We start from the raw sequence: 25,325 nt of genomic DNA, 5'->3' as shown, positions 1-25,325 counted from the left end.
TATTGTGCCCTAGGGCCTACATCTAGTTAGGGTTTACATAATTTTACGGGGCAATTCATGTTACATGCTTCAAGATCATGAGCGGTCACAATTTAGGACCATGAATTTATATTTCAAAATGACGACGACGACGAAAAAAATAAAAAACAATAACAATGAGAGGAAGCTATGTAAGGTGTCCATAATTGGAGAAGAAGAAACAGAGACCATACACAACAATATGCAATGTCATTTCGTGCAGCGGTTAATAAAGACGGATGAATGAAATCCTTGAGCTAATCGACCTCGCCACCTTGGTTGTGCTGACGTCTTATATATTGGCAAAACAATAATTGTTACGATTATTGTTGAATATGTATTAGAAATATGGGTCAAGTAGTGATGTTTTTGTATGATTGTAAAAAATTTCAGTGATTATTTTGGATGCGTTTTAACTAAACATGCAGAAACCATCTAAATATTCAAATGTATACCAACTATTGTTGACATGCTGAGCCTGAGTGCACAGGGGTGTCTTCTTTTGGGTGAGAGAGTAATAGAATTCCAGCGCAACAATAAGAAGATAGAAACCAAAGGCCCATCACCTTGTCGGAGATGCATATCATGCATGCTTTATTGCATCAAGCTTATCGCCATCGCTTTCTACTTTTTGCCCACTTGAAGCTTCACTACATGCCATTTGGACACAAACCAACTGATAAAACACACAAAACATGATAATACACTATTTCAGCATTTTCAAACTAGTGAGGCACTTCTATCTGAAATCACAGTCATCATTGTTAGGGAGTGAATAAAGATGATGGTCCATAAAGTACTTGAACTAGGATCTCACCTACTATCTTCCTTCAAATTACTTGGTAAAAATTACAAAAGAAAGAAAGAAAAATAGACTCATACCATGCGTTTCTGTAGACCAAGCATCAGGCGAAAAGAGTGAAAAAAAGAAAGAAAGAAAGGAAAACTAAGAGCTAATGTGAAATACTTACTCATTCTTTAATTTTTCGATGAATGAAAGTAGATGAGTGTTCAGATACTACTGTAATAAGCCAAAATCCAGATAGGATTACAAGTGACTGATAATTGCGATTGATTTGGCAAAAGGTCAGGAATTCACATGGATGGGGCTTGAGCTTTAACGAACATAGAGGGACTTGGGCCATGCTTTTACATATCCATCAGGCCATTGGTTATACTTAATCTCAATCTCCTGATTGTGATTCTCCAATTTTCTGCCATAGGATGACAAGAAAACATAAAAAATTATGGCATAGGATCACTGACCAAATAAAACGGCAAAAAAAAAAAAAAAAGAAAAAAAAGAAAGAAAGAAAGAAAGAAAAAAAATAAGAAAAAAAGGGAAAAAAATCTCACATCCCAAATAGCCATCAGAAACCACGATGCAGCTTATCATAGCCTTAACAATAAACCCTGGTTACCACTAGACGACGGCCTATACTTGCTTTTATATTTTCAGTGTTCATGATTTTCTTGATCTTTTATTTTATTTATTTTTTATTGTTGTCTCTCTTGTATACTTCTCGTGTACTTAAGTTGCCCACATTTTGTATCATTTGTTGTTTGTCATTGTTATGAAGGCTTTAGGTAAAATGATCTCTGTTGCAACGAATAAGAGTTTTTTATTAGGCTTTTCTGTGGGGCCTATGATTGTTGGTGGACTAAACATCTCTCATCTTTTGTTGCTAATGAAACCTTGATTTTTTGCAAGGAAGACCCAGATCATCTTCGTCATCTATGATGCTTGTTTTTATGTTTCGAAGCAGTCAATAATGTAGAAGGTTTGGCTCATATTTTGGGATGCAGTGTAATGACCCAGGAAACGCACTAGCCACATCAATGCTATTACTCCAAAAGCACTAGTCAAGTTGTAATTGGAACTCCCTAGAATCAAGTCTCACCTAATAAGGAACCAATGTGAGACTTAACACCCATGAGTGCCTTAATAATCTATTCATTCTATGTGAGTTATTCATCTTCCCAATGGACGATTGGGGTGTTAAAAAATCTCCTCCGCCCTCCTTAAATCCTTATCGTTCTCATTAGGGCCACAACTTGCGGTGCTCTAATACCACATGATGTTAGTAGGCGACTCTGATACCATTTGTAATGACCCAAAGAAAGTGCTAGCTACATCTGCGCTATCACTCTAAAAGGAATAGTCAAGTTGTAATTGAAATTCCCTACAATCATTTCTAAAGCCCAGTCTCACCTAATAAGGAACCACTGTAGAACTTAGTACCCATGAATGCCTTAATAATCTACCACTCTATGTGGACTATTCATCTTTCCAACGTGGAACTGGGGTGTTACATGGAAGGTTTTTTTCTTTGCCTATGAAGTATCTGGGTTTTCCGTTGGAAACTTCTTTTAAGGTTAAATACATTTGGGATGACATTATTGAAAAAATAGAGGGTCGTTTGGTTGGTTGGAAGCGATTGTATTTGTCTAAGGGTGGTAGATTACCTTGATTAAGAGCACCTTATCTAATTTGCCTACTTATTTCATGTCTTTTTTTCCTCGCTGCTACTGTTGCCAACCGCATTGAGAAGTTACAGTGGGATTTCTTGTGGGGCTATGGGTGAAGAGTTCAAATTTCACCTAGTAAGTTGGTTCAATGTTTGTTCTTCTATTTCTTGGGAGGGGGTGTTAGGGGTCCAAAATTTACTTCTAGTCAAATGAGCTCTTTTAGGGAAGTGGTTATGGCACTACGCTTATGAAAGAGAGGCTATGTGGAGATTGGTAGTGGACTTTAAATATGGTAGTCTGTGGGGTGGGTGGTGTTCTAATGAAGTTAATGAGTCATATGGGTAGGGGGAGTTTTCTAGATATACTAGATTTGAGGTGCGTGACAGCTCCAAGATTAGTTTTTAGCATGACGTGTGGTGTGGGAATTGGACCCTTAAGGTAACTTTTCCAGAGTTATTCAGTACCACTCTCGTTAGGGATGCTTCCGTGGAAGATCATTTACAGCTTTCTAATGGCTCTCTTCAGTGTAACGTTAATTTTGTTATAGTGGCGCATGATTGGGAGGTAGAGTTCTTTACTTCATTTTTCAATTAGTTTTATTCCATCAAAATGAGACGGAGTGATGAAGACAAACTTTATTGGGTCCCTTCCAAGAGAGGATTGTTTGATATAAGATCATTCTATAATATATATTACTTTCCCATGATAGTACCCCTTGGAGGAGTATTTGGTGGAATAAGGCCCCCTGAGAGTGGCCTTCTTTGCTTAGTCGGCCGCTTTAGGAAAGATCCTCACTATGAATAACTTAAGAAAGTGGCATATCAATGTGGTAGATTGGTGATGCATGTGCAAGAAGAGTGAGAAAACCGTTGACCATCTTTTACTCCATTGCGAGATAGCTAGTGCCTTGTGGAACTCTATCTTTAGTTTTTTGGGTTAGCGTGGGTCATGCCTCATCGAGTGATTGATCTCTTAGCTTGTTGGACAGGGAAGTTTGGAAATCCTGAAAGTGAATCAATATGGAAGAAGATTTCGTCTTGCTTAATGTGGTGTATTTGGAGAAAAAGGGTTTTGAAGAAGGCTTTTAATTCCATACCACTATCCTCTCACTATCTTCAAAGCTTCCATCATTTCTTTCTCTTGATCTTTTTGATTGTTTACATATTTCTAGCTTTCAAGACTTTCTTAATCTTTTCTTTTTTTGGTTAAGTATTTTTCTTGTTTACTTCATGTATACTTGGCTGCGTCCTTTTTCGTTTTAATGAATTTCGATTACTTACGAAAAAAAACATGATTACTGCATGAAGCTCAAACACATTTTTTGCATTTTGTTCTATAACAGAATTCTTAGGGCTTTTGATATTTTCTTACAAATCTTAGTCTAGGATCATTGTTCTATTACCTATGTTCTTTTCTTTTTAGCTTTTTCACTTTAAGTTATTGTTCTAGATATGTTGTCACCACTCGATGGGGGTTATGTAGCTATTTTTCATTATATTGTGCATCCTATTTTATAATCACTGCCAAAGAGTTATTATTTAACTCGGTAGCAATTTTCCTGTGAAAATAGCTTAGATCATAGATGCATTGCAACCACAGGTCCCTTAATGCAGACCTCAATCTTTCACTATATGATCTATTTTATATGTTTTTATTTTTTTATTCTTTTGTGTTAATCATTTTTTTTTTTATGAATAATAATTTATTAGAAGAAGAGACAAAGCCCTTGTACACAAAAAGTATACAAGAGAAGTAACCACCCTATTGGTGTCGAAAATCTAAAAAGTTAACAAGATCTACAAGATTAGAGGAAGAAAAATTAGGAACATAAGCTACAGCCCAATCTAAAAGAGATATCAAAAAGGAGGATTTTAGTCGTAGCACATTAGACTCGCGATTCTCAAGAAGGCGCCGATTTCTTTTTCTCCAAATGCTCTACATTAGTAATGCACAGATAACTTTCCAGATGGCCTCTTTGGAATGTCCCCGAACTTTATTCTTCCAACAAAGAAGCAATTCTAGGATATTGAAAGGCATGATCCACGAAACTCTGAATCAGATTAGAACCAAGTGCCAGATCTCGCTAGTAAACTCACAATGGATGAGGAGGTTGTTTACGGTCTCCTCGCTCTTTTTGCAAAGACAACACCAATTGACAGGGGTAAGACCCCGCCTCCTGAGGTTATCAATCATGAGGATTTTGTCCAAAGCTACCGTCCAAGTGAAGAAAGCAATTCGAGATGGAGCCTTCACCTTAAATATGAATAATCCATATTTAAGAATTGTATTGTAAATGTGTCTAATTCCACACGCATTAACAATCTAAACACTAAGCCTAGCCTTCTCATACGCAAAATAGGCCAGCTTTCAAAGTGGACAACTGGGCTCTAGACAACAATCCACAAGATATGCTATATAAACCTCTTTCAAGAATTGCAAAGGAGCTTTATTTATGGTTGAGAAAACTTTACCATGGGAACTCTGAAAGTAAACTGTTGAACAGCTACTCAAGAAAGACTTGAATCCTGTCACCCATTGTGTCGTTAAAATCCAATAACAGCTTCCCTCCTACTTCATCGGCTGCATCATCCAACAATGCTTTGATATTTACACCCCCCAAAGCTGTAAACAAAAATGAGCAGATCTTCTCATTTATCCATTCAAGGACTTTTCTTAGCAGAGAACCGTTTAAAAGTTTGCAAAACACATACAATACCTGGAACTATATTTGTGATTCCATCCAAGAATCCTGCCTGTGTAACATTTTGAGAGATAAACAAAGAAACATAAAAAGAGGGAAAATCAAGAAGATGTGGCATAACATTAGTGATGCAAAAGATTAATACATACGAAGAATTCTGTAAAGCATTGCCCAAGATGAGAAAAATGGGCTTTGCGCATTCCAACAGAAGCTAAGACAATATTAGTTGTCTTTCACTTACCTAAATAGTTATTCATTTTATTCTCTCTTTTTTTTTGGGGGGAGGGGGGGGGATTGGGGGTTTCAAAAATAAAATTTGAGACAAAAACCCTATACTTAACCACCACCCCCATCAATTTTGTTTAGAGAATCCAACTCAAAAGTTTAAACATGTAGGAGAAGAAATCCAACAAATTCATATACCAATAACCAAACCCACACCCCACTATATGTGGCACTCTTTCTTCAACACCTATCGTGTGCCAGCCTAATAGAACCATAGAGCAAACCAAACAGACCAAGCACGTGGAGCTGGTTCTCATACCATCTCTTTGATCAAGAACTTGCTGATAATATCACATTTACATCTCTCAAGAAGAGTTAGTAGATTCCCTCTTGTGGATTCCAAATAAAAAAAGGAACCTTCTCGGTCAAATTGGCCTTCAATCTCATTCATCAGAATATATTAACCAGAATGACCCCCTCAAATTGAAAGCTTGGAAAGTTCTATGGAAGGCAAAAATCCATGATAGGTTAAAGCTTCTCATTTGAAAGAATACATGGAGAATTCTGGTTGTCAAGACAAATTTGGGAAAGTATATCCAGATTCAGGAAGAGGACCTTACTTGCCCTCTCTGCCAGCAGACGTTGAATCCCATGAGCATCTTTTCCTCATATGCCATTTCTACCGGGTTATATGGAAGGAATCCCATGGCTGCTAGATACTCTTTTCGATTTGCAGAATTTGAAATCTCGACTTGGATAATGACAATTCTAAACCCTAACTTATTTCTAAATATCAATCTTGATGAGTCTCACTCCTGCTGTTTGCAACGATTGTTGGCTTCACAAAAACAAGGCTATACATGGTCAACTCCCCCTAAATTCAATCCAAATGGTTGCTCAGATAAAAAAGATTCATAGAGAACTTTGCAACACCTGGAGAATCACTGAAAAAGCGGCCAATAAACTGGGTCCTGCCACCTACTAACTCCCTGAAGATTGATTTCGATGTGGCTGTCCCAGAGTCCTCAATGATTGCCACCATTTGCCAAGAATCGGATGGGAACATAGTCTGCAAAATTGGCAACTATACCATCCTGAACCAGAACCACAACCGAGATTGGCAAAATTGAGTCCATTAAATATGCTTCTCTTCCTGAACCGTCTACAAAATCCACTGTAGTGCCTACTTATTAATGTACAATTTAGTTAGATAGGTCGCTTCCATCCTCATCACTGAAAGCATTACCATTTCCTCCCTCTCCCCTGATCTAGTTTCCCCCCTCTTTGTTGTATTTGCCCCGAAGAAAAAAAGAAAAAGAAAAACCAATGCCAGCCTTCTCTTAACAGGAGTGTTTGCTCCAAAGAGTACCTTTAGGTTCAGAGAAGTTATGTATGAGCTTGAGCTTGACAGTTCAAGGTTCGGAAATTAAGTCATATATGCAGAGTTGAATAAAAATTTCTACTGTTTGCATCTGTCCGTGTGCTGAATGTAGCCAGCTTTGCGTTTTGGATAATATTTTATCTCATCCAATGAGCTTTTGCTCAAATGGTACTTCCTTCCTCTGTAGCAAGGTAGAGGGCAAGGTCATGGGTTCAAGTCCCAAAAGGTGCGTGTGTAAACTACCAACCAAAAAGAAAAGACAAAAAAAAAAAGGAACAAAAGAGTTTCTTTCAAACTCGGCACATTTTAGGACTCCTTCAAGCTCAGCTGTATAGCTAGGCAAAGTGCTGCAGAATGCATCATGAAACTTCCGTCTCTTTTCATGATATGATGAAGTCAAAATAAATAGCGTGGAGATTACTTACTAAGATTTTAAAGTCTTTATTTTTTATGATTCCTTGTCCATTAGAGATTAGGAGTCTATATTTGTAATAACTAGGAATCCTTGTCCATTAAGGATTAGGAGTCTTTATTTAATTCCATTAGGATTTCTAGCAATATTAAGATTGGGACTTGTAGCCTATTTAAAGGAAACTCGTGGCTTTATTTTAGAAGAGTGTGTTTTGAAGAATAAAATTTCTAAAGACAGATTTCTCTTGTTCTTCCAACTTTTGGGTATTCTTTCGAATCAACTAATTGTTGATGCCTTTATTCCTGGTATTCTGAGTGAATGAGCAGGTTTAAAGACTGGTTTTTTTTTTCCCAGTATTTGTGCGCAAATCAACGGATTCAAGATTGTTTATCTTTCTTACAATTTTTTAATCTTTTCTACATGCTTGCTGCATTGTTTGGTAACAGAGATAGCTAAGTTCTTGCACCATGCTGCCAGAAGACAGTTTGGTGCTCAGGATTTCACTATAGAAGGAGTTCATAAACGAAGCAAAGCAAGGCTGCAACAATAACTCGATGCTTTCACTCGACAAGTGGACGCCCTGACAGATACTTTTCTACATCAAGAAGTTGGGGCTTAATTCCACCACTTAATGCTTTGATCTCCACTTTGTGGCAACAGAGGCAACCACTAAATCCACGGTTTGTGAATGAGGAAGACACGAAGAATATGAAATAAAATCCATATTTTGTGGAGGTGGCGAAAAACATGAATGAGGAGAAAGAAGATCTATGTTATTTGGTGGAGGAGGCCATAGATGATGAGAACGTTGAAGGCCAACGTTCAGTGGATTAGGATTCTTTGCCAATCTATGATTACCAATTTTAATGACATCTTTCTTTCTTTTTTTCTTTTTTTTTTTTAATAAGAAATAAACCAATCTCAATGAAAGACAATGATGAAGATCTTGTGGAAGTAAGTTACTTGTCATATGGTCAAGAAACTGATAAAAATTGGGATACATACCAAGTGTTTAATAAAACTCCTTGGAAAATAGCATGCAATTCAATATTGTTGGTCAAAGCATCCCAACACTTTTTTGATGAAACTCCACAGAGAGTAGATTCGTTTAGCATTTAAGTCTTCACATTTCATGTTTTCAATTTCAAAAAAAAAGATGTGCTAATATTTGGTTTGTCATCGGATTATGCACCCTCCATAAAAACACAATGATGAAACAAGTTATGGTCAAATTTGGCAAGTCTTTATTGGAAGGGAATTAGTTCGACAAATTGTTTGATCGTAAAGAGGTTTTTGATCCAGAGTGTACAGGTCAGCTATATGAAGCGCATTGTTTAGTTTGCTTTCAAAACAGAATGTCCACATAATCCATTGAAACGAAACAACATGCAGAATTATTGGTCATCTACAAGATTTCGCATGAGAAGGAAGAAGTGATTTATTCTTTTGTGCAGGACATCATAGGAAAGGTTGGAAAGGACTATTTGGCATTGCAATAAATCGTGGAGGCTGATCACATTTTTACCATGCATCTCATTCTCTCCATGGTGGGCCATTCAGACATTTTTACCATGCATCACGAAACTTATTTCTCTTTTTGTGATACAATGAAGTCAAAATAAATAGCCGTGGAGATCACTTATTAGGAGTTTTACAGTCCTTATTTTTATGAATCATTGTCCGTTAGGAATTAAGAGTCTTTATTTGTAATAATTACAATTCCTTGTCCATTAAGGATTAAGAGTCCTTATTTAATTCCATTAGGATTTCTAGAAATAATAGGATTAGGACTTTCAGCCTATTTAAAGGCAACTTATGGCTTTATTTTAGAAGAGTATGTTTTGAAGAATAAAATTTCTAGAGAGATTTCTCTTCTTCCAACTTTTGGGTATTCTTTTGAATCAACTAGTTGTTGATGCCTTTATTTCTGGTATTCTGAGTGAATAGGTTTAAAGAATGGTTGTGTTTCCGGTATTTTTGCGCAAATCAACGGATTCAAGATCTTTTCTCTTTCTTTTTTTTTACAAGCTCCTTGCATCACCTAGTGATCAAAATCATTAAATTTAAAGAACAACTTCCTACAAGCATAAGATGGTTGGATGGCAAAATCAGATCCACTGATGGATGGAAAATGTAATTTTACCAACAGAGCTCTATGAAGGCAGATTATAAAAAAGGCAGATCCTAAAATACTATAAATAAAAATAAAAATAAATAAATAAAAGAGAAGAAGAAAGAAGGTAGAAGGTAGAATCCAAAATAACATTAGAAAGACAGTATTATGTTATCTGTGTCCAAAGAGGATAAATGACTTACAGGGATCCTAACATCAAGCCTCTCAAATCCATCTCTTCCAGTAATTTTGATTCTCAATGTCCGAGACCAGAGCTGTGAAAAAGGATCCCTTGAGCTATCTGCACCATAGTTATTGTACACATCAGGAGTTATCACTTCGACAATTGGATCCTGAGTCCTTTGACCTCTCTGCTCAGTATCATCTTGAGCCCTCTGTTCTATAGAGTATCTGCTACTGCTCACTGATAAATACCTTTTAGTTATAAGAATTAGGAAGACGGAAATGGACAATCTATGTTTAAAACACTTTCAGTTAAAATTCTACTTATGCCCATTGGTGAAAAAAAAAAATTGCTAGTCTATGCCATGACAATTATTCAAATCATTATAAACTAGATTTGGTGTCAATGAAGAATGCAGCATAGTTTGTGCATGAGTTATGTTTATCTATCTGCACCAGGAGGGAGGGAGGGACGGATCGCAGCATAATCTTTAAAGTTCTGAAATCATGTCTTTTTCTAAAATAGCTTTAAGAGGAATACTAGGACATGCTGGGTATTATGACTTTCCGAAGAGGCCCTTACTTCTTTTTTTTCTTTTTCTTTTTAAAAAAATAAAATAAGATTTCCTTAGTCTTAAAAAATCTGGTTCTACATCCCGCATTAACTTGATTGCATTCACAAATTACTAATCAACTCCATATGAAAGAGAGAAGAGTTGGGGGGGGAGGGGGGGGACTGTCAAATTTCCAGTTAATAGAACAATGAAGATTAGAGGATTATACTCTATATTCAGAGATTGGTGAAATCAGAATATCTAGGTTGCATCCCTAGTAGGCTCAGAGATCTCTCTCTCACCTCTCTGTGATGACAGCTGATTGTAACTGGTAGCATAGCGCTTCTCTTCTTCATAATATGTGTTGAAACCTAAGATTTCCTTAATTTCTTCAAATGATGGCATGCTTCCGGGAGGAGGGATACGCCCTCCTCTAATGGCAGTCAGTGAATCCTGCAATTGAGTCATATAAGTTTGATACAGCAAAGAGCAGAAAGGCAAATAAAGAATTGAGATATTTGCTAGGTAAAATCCACCCATATTTAAGCAGCAATAGCAATAAGGAAAGTGCAACCCTAACTGTGGTTTCTCAAAATATCTTCTTCTTTTTTAACCCCCGACCTTACCCTCCACCTTGCTATAAAGGGAGGAAGTACCATTTGAACTAAAGCTTCATTGGTTTCTCAAAATATCTAAACAGGAAAACATTTCAGAAGCTAACTAAAATCCCGAATTTATTGACTGTTATATTACCCATGATAACTTCTAGTGAAAATTTAAAATTATCTCCTAGTAGTGTAAGATATTCCCAAGACAGATCTCCAACTAAAAATAATAAATTATAAAAACAAAACAGCCTTAAAGATTATGATAACTAATCACCAAAGGATAAACGAAAACAACTATCCAACAATACAGAGTATTGAAGTATAAAGACTGAATCTCCTCCAAAGTCCTCCCACGGTCCTCATAGATACCACAAAAGGCATGGAGGAGGCACCATATTCTACATAGCAGCACTCCAAGAGCTGCTAGCAGTCCATCAACAAGCATACAAGTCGACTATTTGTTTAGGCATAACCCAAAAAAGCCTAAATCGACTGAAGAACACATTCCAATTAGCATAGGAAACTTCACAATAGAGAAGAAGATGGTCCACGAACTCCCCATTCTTTTTACACATGTAGCACCTATCGACCACAATGACGTGCCACTTCCTGAAATTTTTTTTTTGATAAGTAAGAATTCATTAAAGAGCGCAGAGGGGCGCAACCCTAGTACACAGGGAGTATACAAAGGAGCCCCTAATTAGAGGACCGAAACGAACAAGAAAGTAAAAAATCAGCGTACGACATACTACCCATGCCATTCGCCGACACCCAAAAAAACAACATATTAAGCATAATTCTACAAAGAGCCCCAGCCTGAACCTCCACATCCTCAAAAAGCCTAGAATTTCTCTCCCGCCACAAGCCCCACAAAACACAAAGAGGAACCTGCTTCCAAACACGGTGAGCAGGACCACGACCCAGCAAAGAACCCCAAGCACTCAATAAGTCCAAGACGCTCCTAGGCATAACCCACTCCACCCCAAACAAACCATAAAAAAAACTCCAAACAACTCGAGCCACGTCACAATGGAGAAGAAGGTGATCAACGGATTCCCCATGCTTTTTACACATAACACACCACTCGACCACCACAATTCCACGCCTTCGTAAGTTGTCATGAGTTAAAATCTTCCCTAAAGCTGCTGTCCATACAAAGAACGCAACCCGCTTCGGAGCTTTAACACGCCATATACCCTTCCAAGGAAAAGAAGCCGTCTCGTGACAAACTAAAGCTTTATAGAAGGTCTTCACTTCAAAATTCCTCCTCTTGGAAAGAATCCACACCGCCCTATCAACCTCCCCATGCCGAACCCGAGTAGAGTATAACTGTTCGAAAAAGGACATCACCATCTCCAACTCCCAATCCTGAGCATTGCGCGTAAAGAGAACATTCCAATGAGCCACACATCGAACCATAGACAAATTATCCACCACCCAAGCATCAGGAGAACGCGCAATGGTAAACAAAGTTGGAAAACAGAGCTTGAGAGGCCTGTCCCCACACCATAGATCATGCCAAAAGCGAATATGGGACCCATCACCCACCTCATAACGCAAAAACTTGGCAACATTATCCCACCCCTTACGAATAAACTTCCAAACACTGACACCATAAGGCCCTGTCACCGGTAAAGAACACCAACCTCCCCTCACACTCCCATACTTCACCTCAATAACCGATCTCCACAAAGCATCGCGCTCCTGAGAAAACCTCCAGATCCATTTCCCCAATAAGGCTTGATTGAAATTAATAACATTACGAACTCCTAGTCCACCAGCCTTAATTGGAAGACAAATACGATGCCAATTGACTAAATGAAATTTAGTCTCATCACCCATACCATTCCAGAGAAAATTCCTTTGAAGCTGCTCCAGCTTTTTAGCTACACTCACAGGAATAGGGAACAAAGATAAATAATAAGAAGGAATGCTAGAAAGAGTACTGTGAATCAAAGTCATCCTACCTCCCTTGGATAAATAAAGTTTCTTCCAACTAGCCAACCTTCGTTCCACCTTCTCAATAACCCCATTCCAAATAGAAATAGATTTGAAAGACGCTCCCAACGGCATACCCAAATAGGTCATCGGCAAAGACCCAATTCTACACCCCAGAATATGTGCCAAAGACTCCACATCTTCCACCTCGCCAACAGGGACCAATTCGGATTTGCCTAAATTGATCCTCAACCCTGACACCGCTTCGAAACATAAGAAGGTACACCTCAAATTTCGAACGTGCTCGGCTTGTGCTCCACAGAAAATTAAGGTATCATCCGCAAACAATAAGTGATTCACCACTAAAGCTTCATTACCCCTAATGCCCACAGAGAAACCTGACAGCAAGCCTTGATGCATAGACGCATACAACATCCTGCTAAGCGCTTCCATAACCACCACAAACAGCAAAGGAGAAAGAGGATCACCTTGCCTAATCCCCCGCGAACTCTGAAAGAAACCATGAGGGGTACCATTAATCAATATGGAAAATTTTACTGTAGAAATGCAACATTTAATCCAATCCCTCCACCTCTCCCCAAACCCACATCTCTGAAGCATGTAAAGAAGGAAATCCCAATTCACGTGATCATAAGCTTTCTCCAAATCCAGTTTGCATAATAACCCAGCCTCCCCTGACCGTATCTGGCTATCCAAACATTCATTGGCAATAAGAACTGAGTCCAAGATTTGCCTTCCACCAATAAAAGCATTCTGAGAACTCGAGATAATTTTTCCCAACACTGATTTAAGCCTGTTAGCAAGGACCTTAGAGATAATTTTATAGACCCCTCCCACCAAACTAATAGGCCTAAAATCCTTAACTTCCATCGCATCAGCCTTCTTAGGAATAAGGGAAACAAAAGTAGCATTCAAGCTCTTCTCGAACTGGCAACTATTATGAAATTCTGAAAAAACCCCCATAATATCTTTTTTGAGAACCCCCCAACATTGCTGAAAGAACGCCATAGAAAAACCATCTGGACCCGGAGCCTTATCCCCATTCATCTCTCGCACCACCTCCCACACCTCCTGCTCCTCAAAGCCTCGTTCTAACCAGAGGCACTCATCCGCATCAATGGAGGAGAAAGAAATCCCATCCACCCTAGGCCGCCACGAACTCTGCTCGGTGTAAAGAGAGTCATAATAATTCACAATATGCTCCTTAATTTCCAACGGATCAGAAGACAGAGCCCCATTTATCCTCAAGACTCCCACATGATTGTGCCTCCGATGGGAATTAGCCACCCTATGAAAAAATTTAGTATTATTATCCCCTTCCTTTAGCCACAGAGCCCGAGATTTTTGCCTCCAATTAATCTCCTCGCACAGGAGTGTTTTTTCCATCTCTCTGATCATGTCTGACTTCTGAACCCTCTCCTCCTCCACTAACCCCCGATCTTCTTCAAAACACTCCAACTCTTTAATACCTTCCAATAGTTCCTTCTTCTTCTTCCTCACATCACCAAAAACCTCCGCATTCCATTTCTTCAAATCTACCTTTAAAGCTTTCAACTTATTAGCCAGCACAAAACTTGGTAGACCTTGAAAATCATAAGACTCCCACCAACGATGCACAAGATCTACAAAACCATCGGATTTGAGCCACATGTTTTCAAATTTGAAATATCCTTTCCCTTCTCTATGCACTCCACAATCCAACATCAAGGGAAAATGGTCCGAAAAAAGCCGAGGCAAACGACTTTGTGACACATCCGGGAAATGTTCTTCCCACTCCGGTGATAACAGAAACCTATCAATTTTAGACCAAACCTGATTATTGGACCAGGTGAACTGCCCTCCTTTGAGAGGAAGATCCACCAAACACTGCCCATGAATGAACTCCGAGAACTCTTCCATAGCAACAGAAAAACCACCAACTCCAGAACGCTCACTTGGAAACCGCACCACATTGAAATCTCCCCCAAAACACCACGGCCTATCCCACCAACTCATCAAACCAGCCATCTCATCCCACAGCACCCTCCTCTCCCCATCATCATTAGGCCCATACACACCCCCAAACGCCCACAAAAAGTTATCATTAACGTTACGCAACGAAACAGCTAAAGTATACCGCCCCACGCATTCATCCACCTTCTCCACAACCCTCCTATCCCACATAATTAGAATCCCACCTGACGCCCCACAAGCCCTCATATAACACCAATCCACATGTTGACAACCCCATAAACTTCGAACCACCTCTCTAGAAATGACTTCCATTTTTGTCTCCATCAAACACACCAAATCAGCCTTCCAATCTCTGATGAGCCCTTTAATACGCAATCTCTTTTCTAGCTCATTTAATCCCCTAACATTCCAAGATAGAATTTTAAGCATCATTAACACAAAACAAGCCCCTTCCCTTTCCTCTCCTACTATACGATTGAACCCCTTTCTTGTTATCCATGTAAAGATCTTCCATATGGCCACCGACCAAGCAAAAAGGTTGCCCTCAAAAGAACCTTAGTTGCCAACACTCTTTCATGGGAAACAAAAGTTGTCATTACAACCCATGCCACTATAGAAGGATTTAACAGCAAACAACCCTCTTTTGGAGGAGACCCACCATAGCTTATTTTCACCTTCCCGTCTCACTCTAGCTAAATATAACACCCTGAAGAACGAGGCAAAGACATCTATCTCCTAATCATGAGTCGCTCTAGCAAAGCTCACATTCTACTGAATGAAGTCACCAAAAAGCTCCAAGAGAGCCGCAACAAAAGCATCCTTTGCGCAAGCAATACCATATAAATTTGGAAAGGCATCCTTAAGGACCCTATCCCCACACCATAAGTCATGCCATAATATAACCTTGGAGCCATTTCCCACCTCAAATCTGGTATGACTTGAAAACTTCCCCCAACTCCTCATAATATTCTTCCATAACCCCATCTCATATGCCCCAAGAGGCTCATTACAACACCACCCAACCCATGAACTTCCAAATTTAGAGTCCACCACTACTGTCCACCAAGCCCCTCTCTCTCAAGCCCATACCATTTTCCTAAGAGAGCACAATTGAGCATCAACAAGTTCGAAACACCTAACCCTCCTTCAAAGATTGGCGAACAGACCTTAGCCCAACTTACCAAGTGATATTTGAGCTCAGAGAGAGGAAAGAGGAACATGTATTACATAGGTAAATTGGAAAGTGTGCACTTGATGAGGGTAACCCTACCACCCTTAAACAGATACAACATTTCCAACTAGTCAAAAGACGCTCTGTCTTCTCAATAACACCATCCCAAATATGCTTGGCCTTATAGGAGGCCCCCAACGGTAGGCCAAGGTACTTCAAAGGCAAAGAAGAAAACCCAACAACCCATCCACATTATCAACATTTCCCACAGGAACCAATTCTAATTTAGCCAAGTTTATCTTCAAGCCCGAAACAGCTTCAAAACATAAGAATAAGCACCACAGTCCGCAGATGATGTAGATGATCTAGGTCAGCCTCGCAGATAATCAAAGTATCATCAGCAAACAGAAGATGAGAGATATCAATCCCACCCATAGAGAACCCAAACAACAAACCCCCCACTCATTGCAACAAAAATCATCCTAGCCAACGCCTCCATTACAATGACAACCAACAAAGGAGACAGATGATCCCCTTGTCTCAAGCCATGAGAGCTACTAAAAAAACCTATAGGAATGCATTTCACCAAAACTGAGAAACGCATCAAGAAAATACAATGAGCTATCCAAGAGCACCATTTTCCCCCAAAACCGCGCCCCTCAACATGCACAATAGAAAATCCTAGTTAACCAAATCATAAGCTTTTTCTAAGTCCATTTTGCATATAACACCTGGTTCATTGGATCTTATTCTACTATTAGGGCATTCATTGGCATTAAAAACAGGATCAAGGATTTGTTTACCTTGCATGAACGCATTCTGCGACTTAGAAATAAACTTCTCCAACACCATCTTAAGCATATTTGCTAGAATCTTAGCAAAAATTATGCCACCCACTAGACTAATCGAATGAAAGTCCTTGGGGTCAACAGCACCTAGAATCTTTGGAATGAGGGCGATGAACGTCGCATTTAGGCTTCTCTCAAACTTACCATTAGCATGAAAGTCACAAACGACCGTCATGATGTCCTCTTTTAAAAACAATCCAACAAGCTTGGAAGAACGACATAGAGAAACCGTCAAGGCTCGAGGCCTTGTCACTATTCATAGCTTTTACAACCTCCAACACCTCTCCTTCCTCAAAATCTCTCTCCGGCCAACTAGCCTCGGCCTCATTAGTAAAATAAAATAAAAAAGACCGTCCAGCAAAGGTCTCCAACTGAACTTCTCGATGTACAATTTATTATAAAACTAGACAATGTGCTTGTTGATCTCCATCCGGTTGGTAGAAATTGTACCATCAATGAACAAGGAGTAAATGGAGTTCTTTCTTCTGTTGGAGTTGGCCATTTTGTGAAGAAAAAAAAAAATGTGCATCTGTCACCCTCCCTTACCCTCAAGGCCCTAGATTTCTGCGTCCAACTCATTTCCTCACAAATAGTGGATCTCTCTAACTCACTGACAATTTTTGCCTTCTTCATACTCTCCTCAACACCCAAGGCCCTCTCTTCTTCGACGATATCAAAAACACGTAGCTCTTCCAAGAGGATCTTCTTCTTCCTCTCTACATTGCCAAACACCTCCTCATTCCATCTCTTTAAATCAATTTTCAAAGCCTAGAGCTTGCTTGCAAAAATGAAGCTTGGGGAAACTTGGAAATGATAAGAGTCACACCATTGTTTCACCTTGTCTACAAAACCCTCAGACTTTAGCCACATGTTTTCAAATTTGAAGGACCTACTACCCCTTAGAAAGTCGCCACAGTCAAGGAGGATCAGGAAATGATCCGAGCAAAGCCTAGGAAGTCTCCTCTAGGACACACCAGAAAACTGGACTTCCCACGCTGGAGAGACAAGGAAGGCTTGATTAGATTGGTTTGTTAAGCCAGGCTATGTTTCCTTTTGGATAGCTATGTGGTTGAGATATTATAGCTTCGATGAGCTTCGAGTGGAATTTGGGTGCTACACTGCTGCCCTGTTTTGTTTTATGGGTCGCCCTAAAGAGATGAAGAGTTAGGCCCATAATTCTAAGTGTGTAGCTTTCCATGTGATAGTGTATCCTATTCTTTTCTTTCTCTTACTCATATGTGCATTAATTGTGACATCTATCTTTATAGGGGAGTTATTGGATTGTGCTAGATAAGAAAGGTAAAGCTAGTTAATGGAATTTTGGAAAAATAATCATTTATCAGATAAAAGCATCTCTTTGACTAAATAGCATTTTGGAACCTCATTCTTAGAACTATGCTCTTTCCAATATAATAATATGACATTATCCTCTAGGCTTGATTTTTAGAGAAAAATGCCATTCCATGAAAAATGTGTTGTTTTAATGATTGCACATGAGAAAATGCATGAGTTATTGGCTTGGAAACAATGAGAATCATTTTTTTTTATAAGTAAGAGAAATATCATTAAAAAGCGCAAAGCGCAATCAAGTACACAGGAAGTATACAAGAAAGGCATCTAAGAGGAAGAATAAAACAAAACAAGGAAATCGTTAAAACTAAACACTAAAGGTGCGAGGAACGCAGCCGACCAAGAGTACAAAGAATAAAAGAAAAAGGAAATGAGTTCCTCAATAGTTCTTTCTTTGTCCTCGAACTGTCTATCATTGCGTTCCCTCCACAAGCACCACAAAAGGCAATAAGGGACCATCTTCCACAAGACCGCACTCCGAGAGCGACCACCCGTCCACCAGCAAGCGAATAAATCTACCACCCGAAGAGGCATAACCCAAGACAGACTGAAGCAACTGAAGATAGCGTTCCATAGAGCGCGTGCAACCTCACAATGGAGAAGAAGATGGTCCACAGACTCCACATTCATTTTGCACATACAACATCTATCAATCACGATGACACGCTTCTTTCTAAGATTGTCCAAGGTGAGGATCTTTCCTTGCGCTGCCGTCCAAGCGAAAAAAGCCACTTTCAAAGGAACCTCGGTTCGTCATATACTTTTCTAGGAAAAATGAATATCCTCTTTGCAACCACGAACCTCGTAGAAAGATCTAACATCAAATTTTCCTTTATAAGAAGGAGACCACCAGAGCCGGTCTTCCCCATCACCATCCACTCTAGTTGAATACAGCAAAGAGAAAAAGGAGGCCAAAATATCCATCTCTCAGTCGTGGGCCGCTCGAAAGAATCTAACATCCCACTGATATGATCCGCTCCCCACAACCAAATGGTCTGCAACAAGTGCATCCTTGTCACACGCTATGTCATACAAAACTGGGAAAGCTACCTTAAGGGGCACCTCGCCACACCACACATCGTCCCAGAAACAGATCCTAGATCCATTTCCCAAAATGAGTCTGGTATGGCAACAAAGCAAACTCTACCCCTTCCTAATTTTCTTCCAAAGCCCCACTCCGTGTGACCCAGGGGGGTCTAAAGAACACCAACCAGCCCTAGTAGAACCATACTTTGCATCCACAATAGCTTTCCACCAAGCCTCTCTCTCATGAGCATAACGCCACAACCACTTCCCTAAAAGAGCCTTATTGAAGATTCTCAAATTCTGGATGCCCAAACCACCATTAGAAATAGGAGAACAAACCTTGGACCAATTAACTAGATGAAATTTAAATTCTTCACCTATACCTCCCCACAAGAAATCTCGATGCAGCTTCTCTATGCGACTAGCAACACTGAAGGGAATAGGGAATAGAGAAAGGAAGTACGTAGGAAGATTAGAGAGAGTGCTTTTTATAAGGGTAACTCTGCCACCCTTCGACAAATACAATCGCTTCCAGCTAGCCAATGAGAATCATAGATCTTACGATTTGATAATGGTTTTCGTTTATTGGATTATTTTTTACATTTGTAAAGATGCTTCACCTTCTACCATGCTATCTGAGAAATTGGATAGAAAATCCTATTTATTGAACTCATTTTGGAAGTGTCGGGAACTTTGTGAGATTTTCGGATGTGGAAAGTTTTAAGAAACTACCCATAAATATACTATGGAACCTGGTTATATTAAACCTGTGATTGCTTGGTGATTTTACCCTTGTGCTCTTGATATCTAAACTGTCTAAGATCGATGATTATAGATATGTGTCACCTTCAATCTATGTGACATTGGTTATTAAATGTTTTTTGTGAAGATTGCATTTGTTTGACATTGTTGATTACATTGAAAATGAGATTTAATATTTCTGCTTGGCAACTCACATACTATAGCATTTTTTCTAAAATAATTCCTGCCATGAAACTTTTTTTTTTTTTGATAAGTAAGAAATTATAGAATTCCCTTAAGCCCATTATCTATGCTACTTAGCAACCACTCACTAATGTTTAATCTTATGACTTTTCAAAGCTAGACGGCACCTCCTCAAGTTGAGTTTTATGGCTAGCAGCTAACTTTGCTTTGATGAGCTGTAAATGATTTGTATTGGGCGGTTCGATTTGTATATTTAGTTATGTTATATGGAGCTGTTAGTTGTTTCTGTTGGAGGATAGGCTTTTTAGAGTTTGTAGGCCCTAGGTGTATTAGACCCAGATTTGTTGTTGGGGTTACACATCTTGGGGAGCATTTTAATATTTTAATATCGACATTTATGGTTAAATAGATATAATCTAAGATATTATTAATGTCACTTGTATATATTTATATGGAGATGTATGATGTTTGTAGCATGTTATTCTTGCGAACTTGATAGAGTTTTGACTTAGTTTTGAACAGTGTAAATATCATACTATTGTGCCTCGTCTATTGATCATTTACCTTGATGAAAAAGAATCATCACGCTATGTCATAAAATTCAATGCAGGTTGTTGAATGGATGATGTAGCATGCACCATACCCTTTGGGATCTAGGATGTGGCAATGTTCGAATAATAATCGAAGAAACTACGGATGTGATGAATGGTGGTGAAAGTTATCCAACAAATTTTATTAAACCATGAGTATCCATTGTGTGAAAATTTTAGAAAGAATATGCTGATGTAGGTTATTGAAACTACAGTGAAGATACAAACGAAACCGATCCAACTACATCTAAAAATCAATTTGAAATGGAAGTTCTGTTAATGAGTATTTGTAATACAGAATAACCACGGATCCGTGAAACGGAAGTTCTGTTAGTGAGTATTTGCAATACAGAATAACCAAGAATTGAATAAACAAGGTTTCATGGATCCAAATATTACAAAGTAATCCGCCACCAAAAAAAAAAGGAGAACAAGCCAGAGTTATATTCTCTTGTGGCATGCACAATCACAAGAATCAGATAATGTGCCTTCTTTCCTTTGAGCAGTTAACCATGATATATCATGTCTAATATCAGCTCAAACACGGAAAAACATAAATTAAAAATAATTTTAACCATTTCATATTGATACGACTTTACACAATCCAAGATCATTAACGAGTAAAAGAAAAAATAAAGATAAAGTTATAGATAAACCTGAATTGCTTGAATGGATGCCCCAATCAAGGAAAGTGGATAGGCCACGAGCTTATATCCAAGATCCTCAAGTTCAAGAGGAGTAAGTATTGGTGTTTTGCCCCCTCCTTCAAGCATATTGGCCTAAGCAAGAATCAATGAACATCAGTAGTCACTACAAATTGTTTTCTAATAAGATGATGTAAAGTTTTACAATTCCATCAAATTTCGAAGTCGTAGTTAATGACTAAGCTTTGTTTCGTCATTCATAATAACAGGAAGCATCAGGACATCAATTAATAATGTACGCATACTACATATCTTTGTGTCTGTGTAACATATATGTACTTTTTTTTTAGTGTCTGTTGGTGTGTACACAGCATATGGTAAAATCTTAAATAACAAGTTTACAGTGGGTCAACAAAAATGTTTCTGTTTAGCATTTAATTTTTAATTTTATCCAGGAGGGAGGGGAAGGGGGGTTACTATGAATGACTCCTCCAGTCATATCTTCGTCTGCCATACCCTACATGAGATTTAGAAACTAGAAGTTACCAAATGGGGTACCTATAACTGGCACTAATACTCAACCACAAGAATAACCGAATTAAAAGTCTTTGTCGCCAAACCATGGATATTAAGGTCATTATAAGCCCATGAAGTGAACCTAATTCATTAGCAACAAAAGGCAAAAGGTTCCTACTCCAAATTATGATGTCCCTAAAAATTCCCCCTCTTTCTTCCACATGAACTACACTGCAACAAGGGGCGCTTTCTATGAAGTTCAGCCTATAAACCTGTAGACCTCATAAAGCCCTAGAAACATATTCAACCTCCCTTACGCTCTTCAAAACCTAAAACTGAAGAATTAGCGTACCTCTACTATGTGAAGATAACTCCTGGTCTCCATGCATAAGGACTGTCCTACATCACATGCATAATGCATACTATCTCGCAGTACTACAGCTGATCAATTATGAAGAAAGATGAATTAAGCATGAAAACAAGCATTTCCTTTTGCTAAAACCGTTCACAAATTAAGTTATCATACTAAAATCCTAGCAACTCTTTGAAATTATATACACATTGAGCAAAAAGTAGTACATAAAGCCCTGTTCCAGATTATACTACAAGCAGAAGCTAGATATATCCCCAGACATATTTTGATTCAACACTGCTAAATGCTTCGGTATAACACAACAAAATTTGAGGAAGCCACATCCTTCAGCCAACATTAGATACCCATTACTTGGTACAACGCTAAGGAAAGCATAATGTACCATTTTTGGAACTAGGGGAGAAATTTCACAGAAAGCCCTCATCTCTTCTTTTGAAGCTAGTGCATCAATAAAAAGAACATCTGCTCCAACATCAGCAAAAGCCCTACACCTCCAGAGTGATTCATCTAAAGATACCGCTTGACGAGAATCAGTTCGTGCTACAATAACAATGTCAGAGCCACTCTCCTTCCGAGCATCAACAGCTGCCTTTATCCGCATCACTGCCTCCTCTCTGGACACCACTTTCCTCCCTTGTGTATGACCACAAGCTTTCGGAGACACCTTGCAATGAAAGTTTATAAGCAACAATATCTTAAAAGGGTAAAAAGTGCAGATTGCACGGTGACTACAGCAGTTGCCAAGTTCAAGAAAATTCTACATAAAGAATCAAGCTGTAAGTTATAACATACCGGACAACAAGCAAACTGTCCCAGATGTAGCTCTAAATTTACAATACCAGACCACAGGGACGTAAAAAGCAAGGTCAAAACCAACATGTCAAAAGATTTCACCTTTCCATATGAATATTGTAGAGTGAAAAACAATAGAAATGAACATCAAATGGTATTTTTCAGACCTTCAAATTCACAGCCACACCAAGTGATGTAGGACAAATGCATTTGCTAAAATAACAAGATGTCCGCATCACCAAGCCTCAAAAAAAAAACTTCACAGTTCTCATAAGGGTTCCATATAAGACCCTCAACAATCCTCAAGAATCCCCATGACTCTCAAGATATAGTTTTCATGCAAAAATAATAAGATTGCTTTCCTCCATGTGGAGAAAGAACTATTATTCTCATTACATCAATATTCCTAGCTAAAACTTTTATACTTCCTTTGATGTGAGCTTTCACACACACCAGAAATAAAGTTTGTTCACTTAAATTCTGCTCAAATTTCTTGATAAGTAGAAATAGCCCAAATTCCCATACTTAAGCAAAACTTTCAGATCCTAGGATATGAAGGATCTTTGATTTCTCTAATCCCAATTTCAAAACCCATGCCAGCACTTTCCACCAATACATGAACCCAAATAAACTAGGCACACTCAAAAGGAAGTTTAGAAAAATATCATAACAATGTTGCATTAATCTCCCATATGCAAATGATCTATCCATATTGAAATCAGGAAAACACATTCTTCTTCATTGTGAGGTTGCTTGTGCGATTTGGAATGTCTTCTTCAAATGATTTGGGTTGTCTTGGGTTATGCGTAGACGAGTAGTCAATTTGTTTGCTTGTTAGTGGACTACCGGCAACACTCAGAGTGCTATTATTTGGAAGATGATGTATTTGTGCCTTTTGTAGTGTCTATGGAGGGAAATGAATGATAGGTGTTTTGAGGACTAAAATTGGACTTTGGAGGAGTTGAAGTCTTTATTTTTCAACACTTTGTACATTTGGACAGTTGCTTATATCTCCCCTTTAATGATTAATTATCATGATTTTCTTATTCTTTTTGCCCCTACTTCCTAGATGGCTTCTCTTGTATACTTCCTGTGTACATGGAGCACCTCGCGCACCTTGTTCTTTTAATGATATCTTAATTAATTATCAAAAAAAGTAATCAGGAAACCATACATAAAAGTTAATGTAAATAGAGAGGCTGGAAGAAAGAGTACAACATAACAAAAAATGAATGTTAAAATACTATGATAATATGAACCTGATCTTCAAGAATGATCCCTGCGAAACCTGCTCTAATATATCCCTTAATAGTTCTCTTGACATTCATTGCATTCCCATATCCATTATCACCATCCCCAATGACCGGAATCGAGACAGCTTGGGTAATTTGTTGCCCCTGATCTACCATTTCTCCATAGGATATAAACCCCGTATCTGGCAATCCCAATCTAGCAGCCGATATTGAAAATCCTATTGGAAGCACAGAATGGCATCAATAAACTAGTTTCTCTCTTTTGGAAAAAGTTAACAACTTTGTTATTTCCACCATGACTGATGAATTCTACATTCCTGCTAAATCTAGTTTCATAAAAAATGATTTCCATCAGTTTTGGAAAATTCAAGAAAAATCTTTATTTTTACTTTGATTTCTGTAAACTAGACGACACATCCAAATGCCGTAAATTAACACACACTTGCCCAATGTTCGGGTGGCATCTGGAGTGGCAGATTTAGGGAATTGATATGGATTTTGGTACACCGATCAAAATCCATTGCTCAGAAATAATTCTACCAATGCAGATAATGATTTAATCATAACAAACAATATTGTTATGGATTTTGGTACGCAGATAACCATTAAAGCCAGATGTTAAAAAATGACAAACAATCTTTCACAAACCAATATACAAGTCTTTTTTTTTTTTTTTCGATGAAACTGCTTCCTAACTGCTCGATATAAATTTTAAAATAAAGAAAAATGGAAATACAATCAATCCCACGCTGTAATTCCAATCGAATGAAACCCATATTCTTGAAAAGAATTTAATAGAAACTGAAAAGCAGGTACCACTGGTGAAGCAGTATTGAAATCCAGCCCGCTCCACAAGCTTTGCACTGAGAGCATCAAAACATGCAGGGCCCTGGTGAACACCAGGCAAGTCGAGAAGACGGCGAAGCGCCTTTGCCGGAAGCTCGGCCACGCTATGGTCTCTATCTGCTGCGCGAGCTATGGCCAAACGTGTGCGAGACTTGTTTATGGGATTGCTGAGGAGTGGAAGTGAGATTTGGAGGCGTGAGCCAAACGTGAAACTTGAAATAGGAGGTGGTGGGGGTGAGCGGATATTGAGGGAGGGGGTGTGTTGGGGACCAGCGACTGCGCAACCTCTGCCGCTAACTATCACTGCAGGCTTCATGCTTTCTCTCTCTGCAGCTCTCAGTTGCAGTGGTAAAAGTGATGACGAGTTTAGAGCCTAAAAACTTGATTGAAGTATT

General features: G+C 38.6%; 1 protein-coding gene across 4 annotated transcripts; it reads right to left on the bottom strand.

Annotated features, from left to right (window-relative positions):
- Positions 1-365: 365 nt before the first annotated feature.
- Positions 366-25,325, bottom strand: LOC133852252 (uncharacterized). 4 transcript variants are annotated; one of them, XM_062288972.1, is made up of 10 exons: positions 24,901-25,325; positions 24,091-24,302; positions 22,422-22,703; positions 21,163-21,285; positions 10,359-10,509; positions 9,523-9,743; positions 5,204-5,240; positions 4,959-5,109; positions 990-1,232; positions 366-694 (listed from the first exon to the last, which is right to left on the bottom strand). In XM_062288972.1, exons 1-8 carry the CDS (start codon positions 25,244-25,246, stop codon positions 4,991-4,993), a joined length of 1,491 nt encoding a protein of 496 aa, XP_062144956.1. In that variant the 5' UTR covers positions 25,247-25,325; the 3' UTR covers positions 366-694; positions 990-1,232; positions 4,959-4,990. The 4 variants fall into 4 exon arrangements, with proteins under 4 accessions (XP_062144956.1, XP_062144972.1, XP_062144980.1 ...); XM_062288988.1 differs by having other exon boundaries at positions 366-668; XM_062288996.1 differs by having other exon boundaries at positions 9,523-9,620.

This window comes from Alnus glutinosa, chromosome 1 (assembly GCF_958979055.1).
Source record: "Alnus glutinosa chromosome 1, dhAlnGlut1.1, whole genome shotgun sequence".
NCBI lineage: Eukaryota > Viridiplantae > Streptophyta > Magnoliopsida > Fagales > Betulaceae > Alnus > Alnus glutinosa.
The sequence above is the reverse complement of the archived record's forward strand: the minus strand, read 5'-3'. Positions and strand labels throughout refer to the sequence as shown.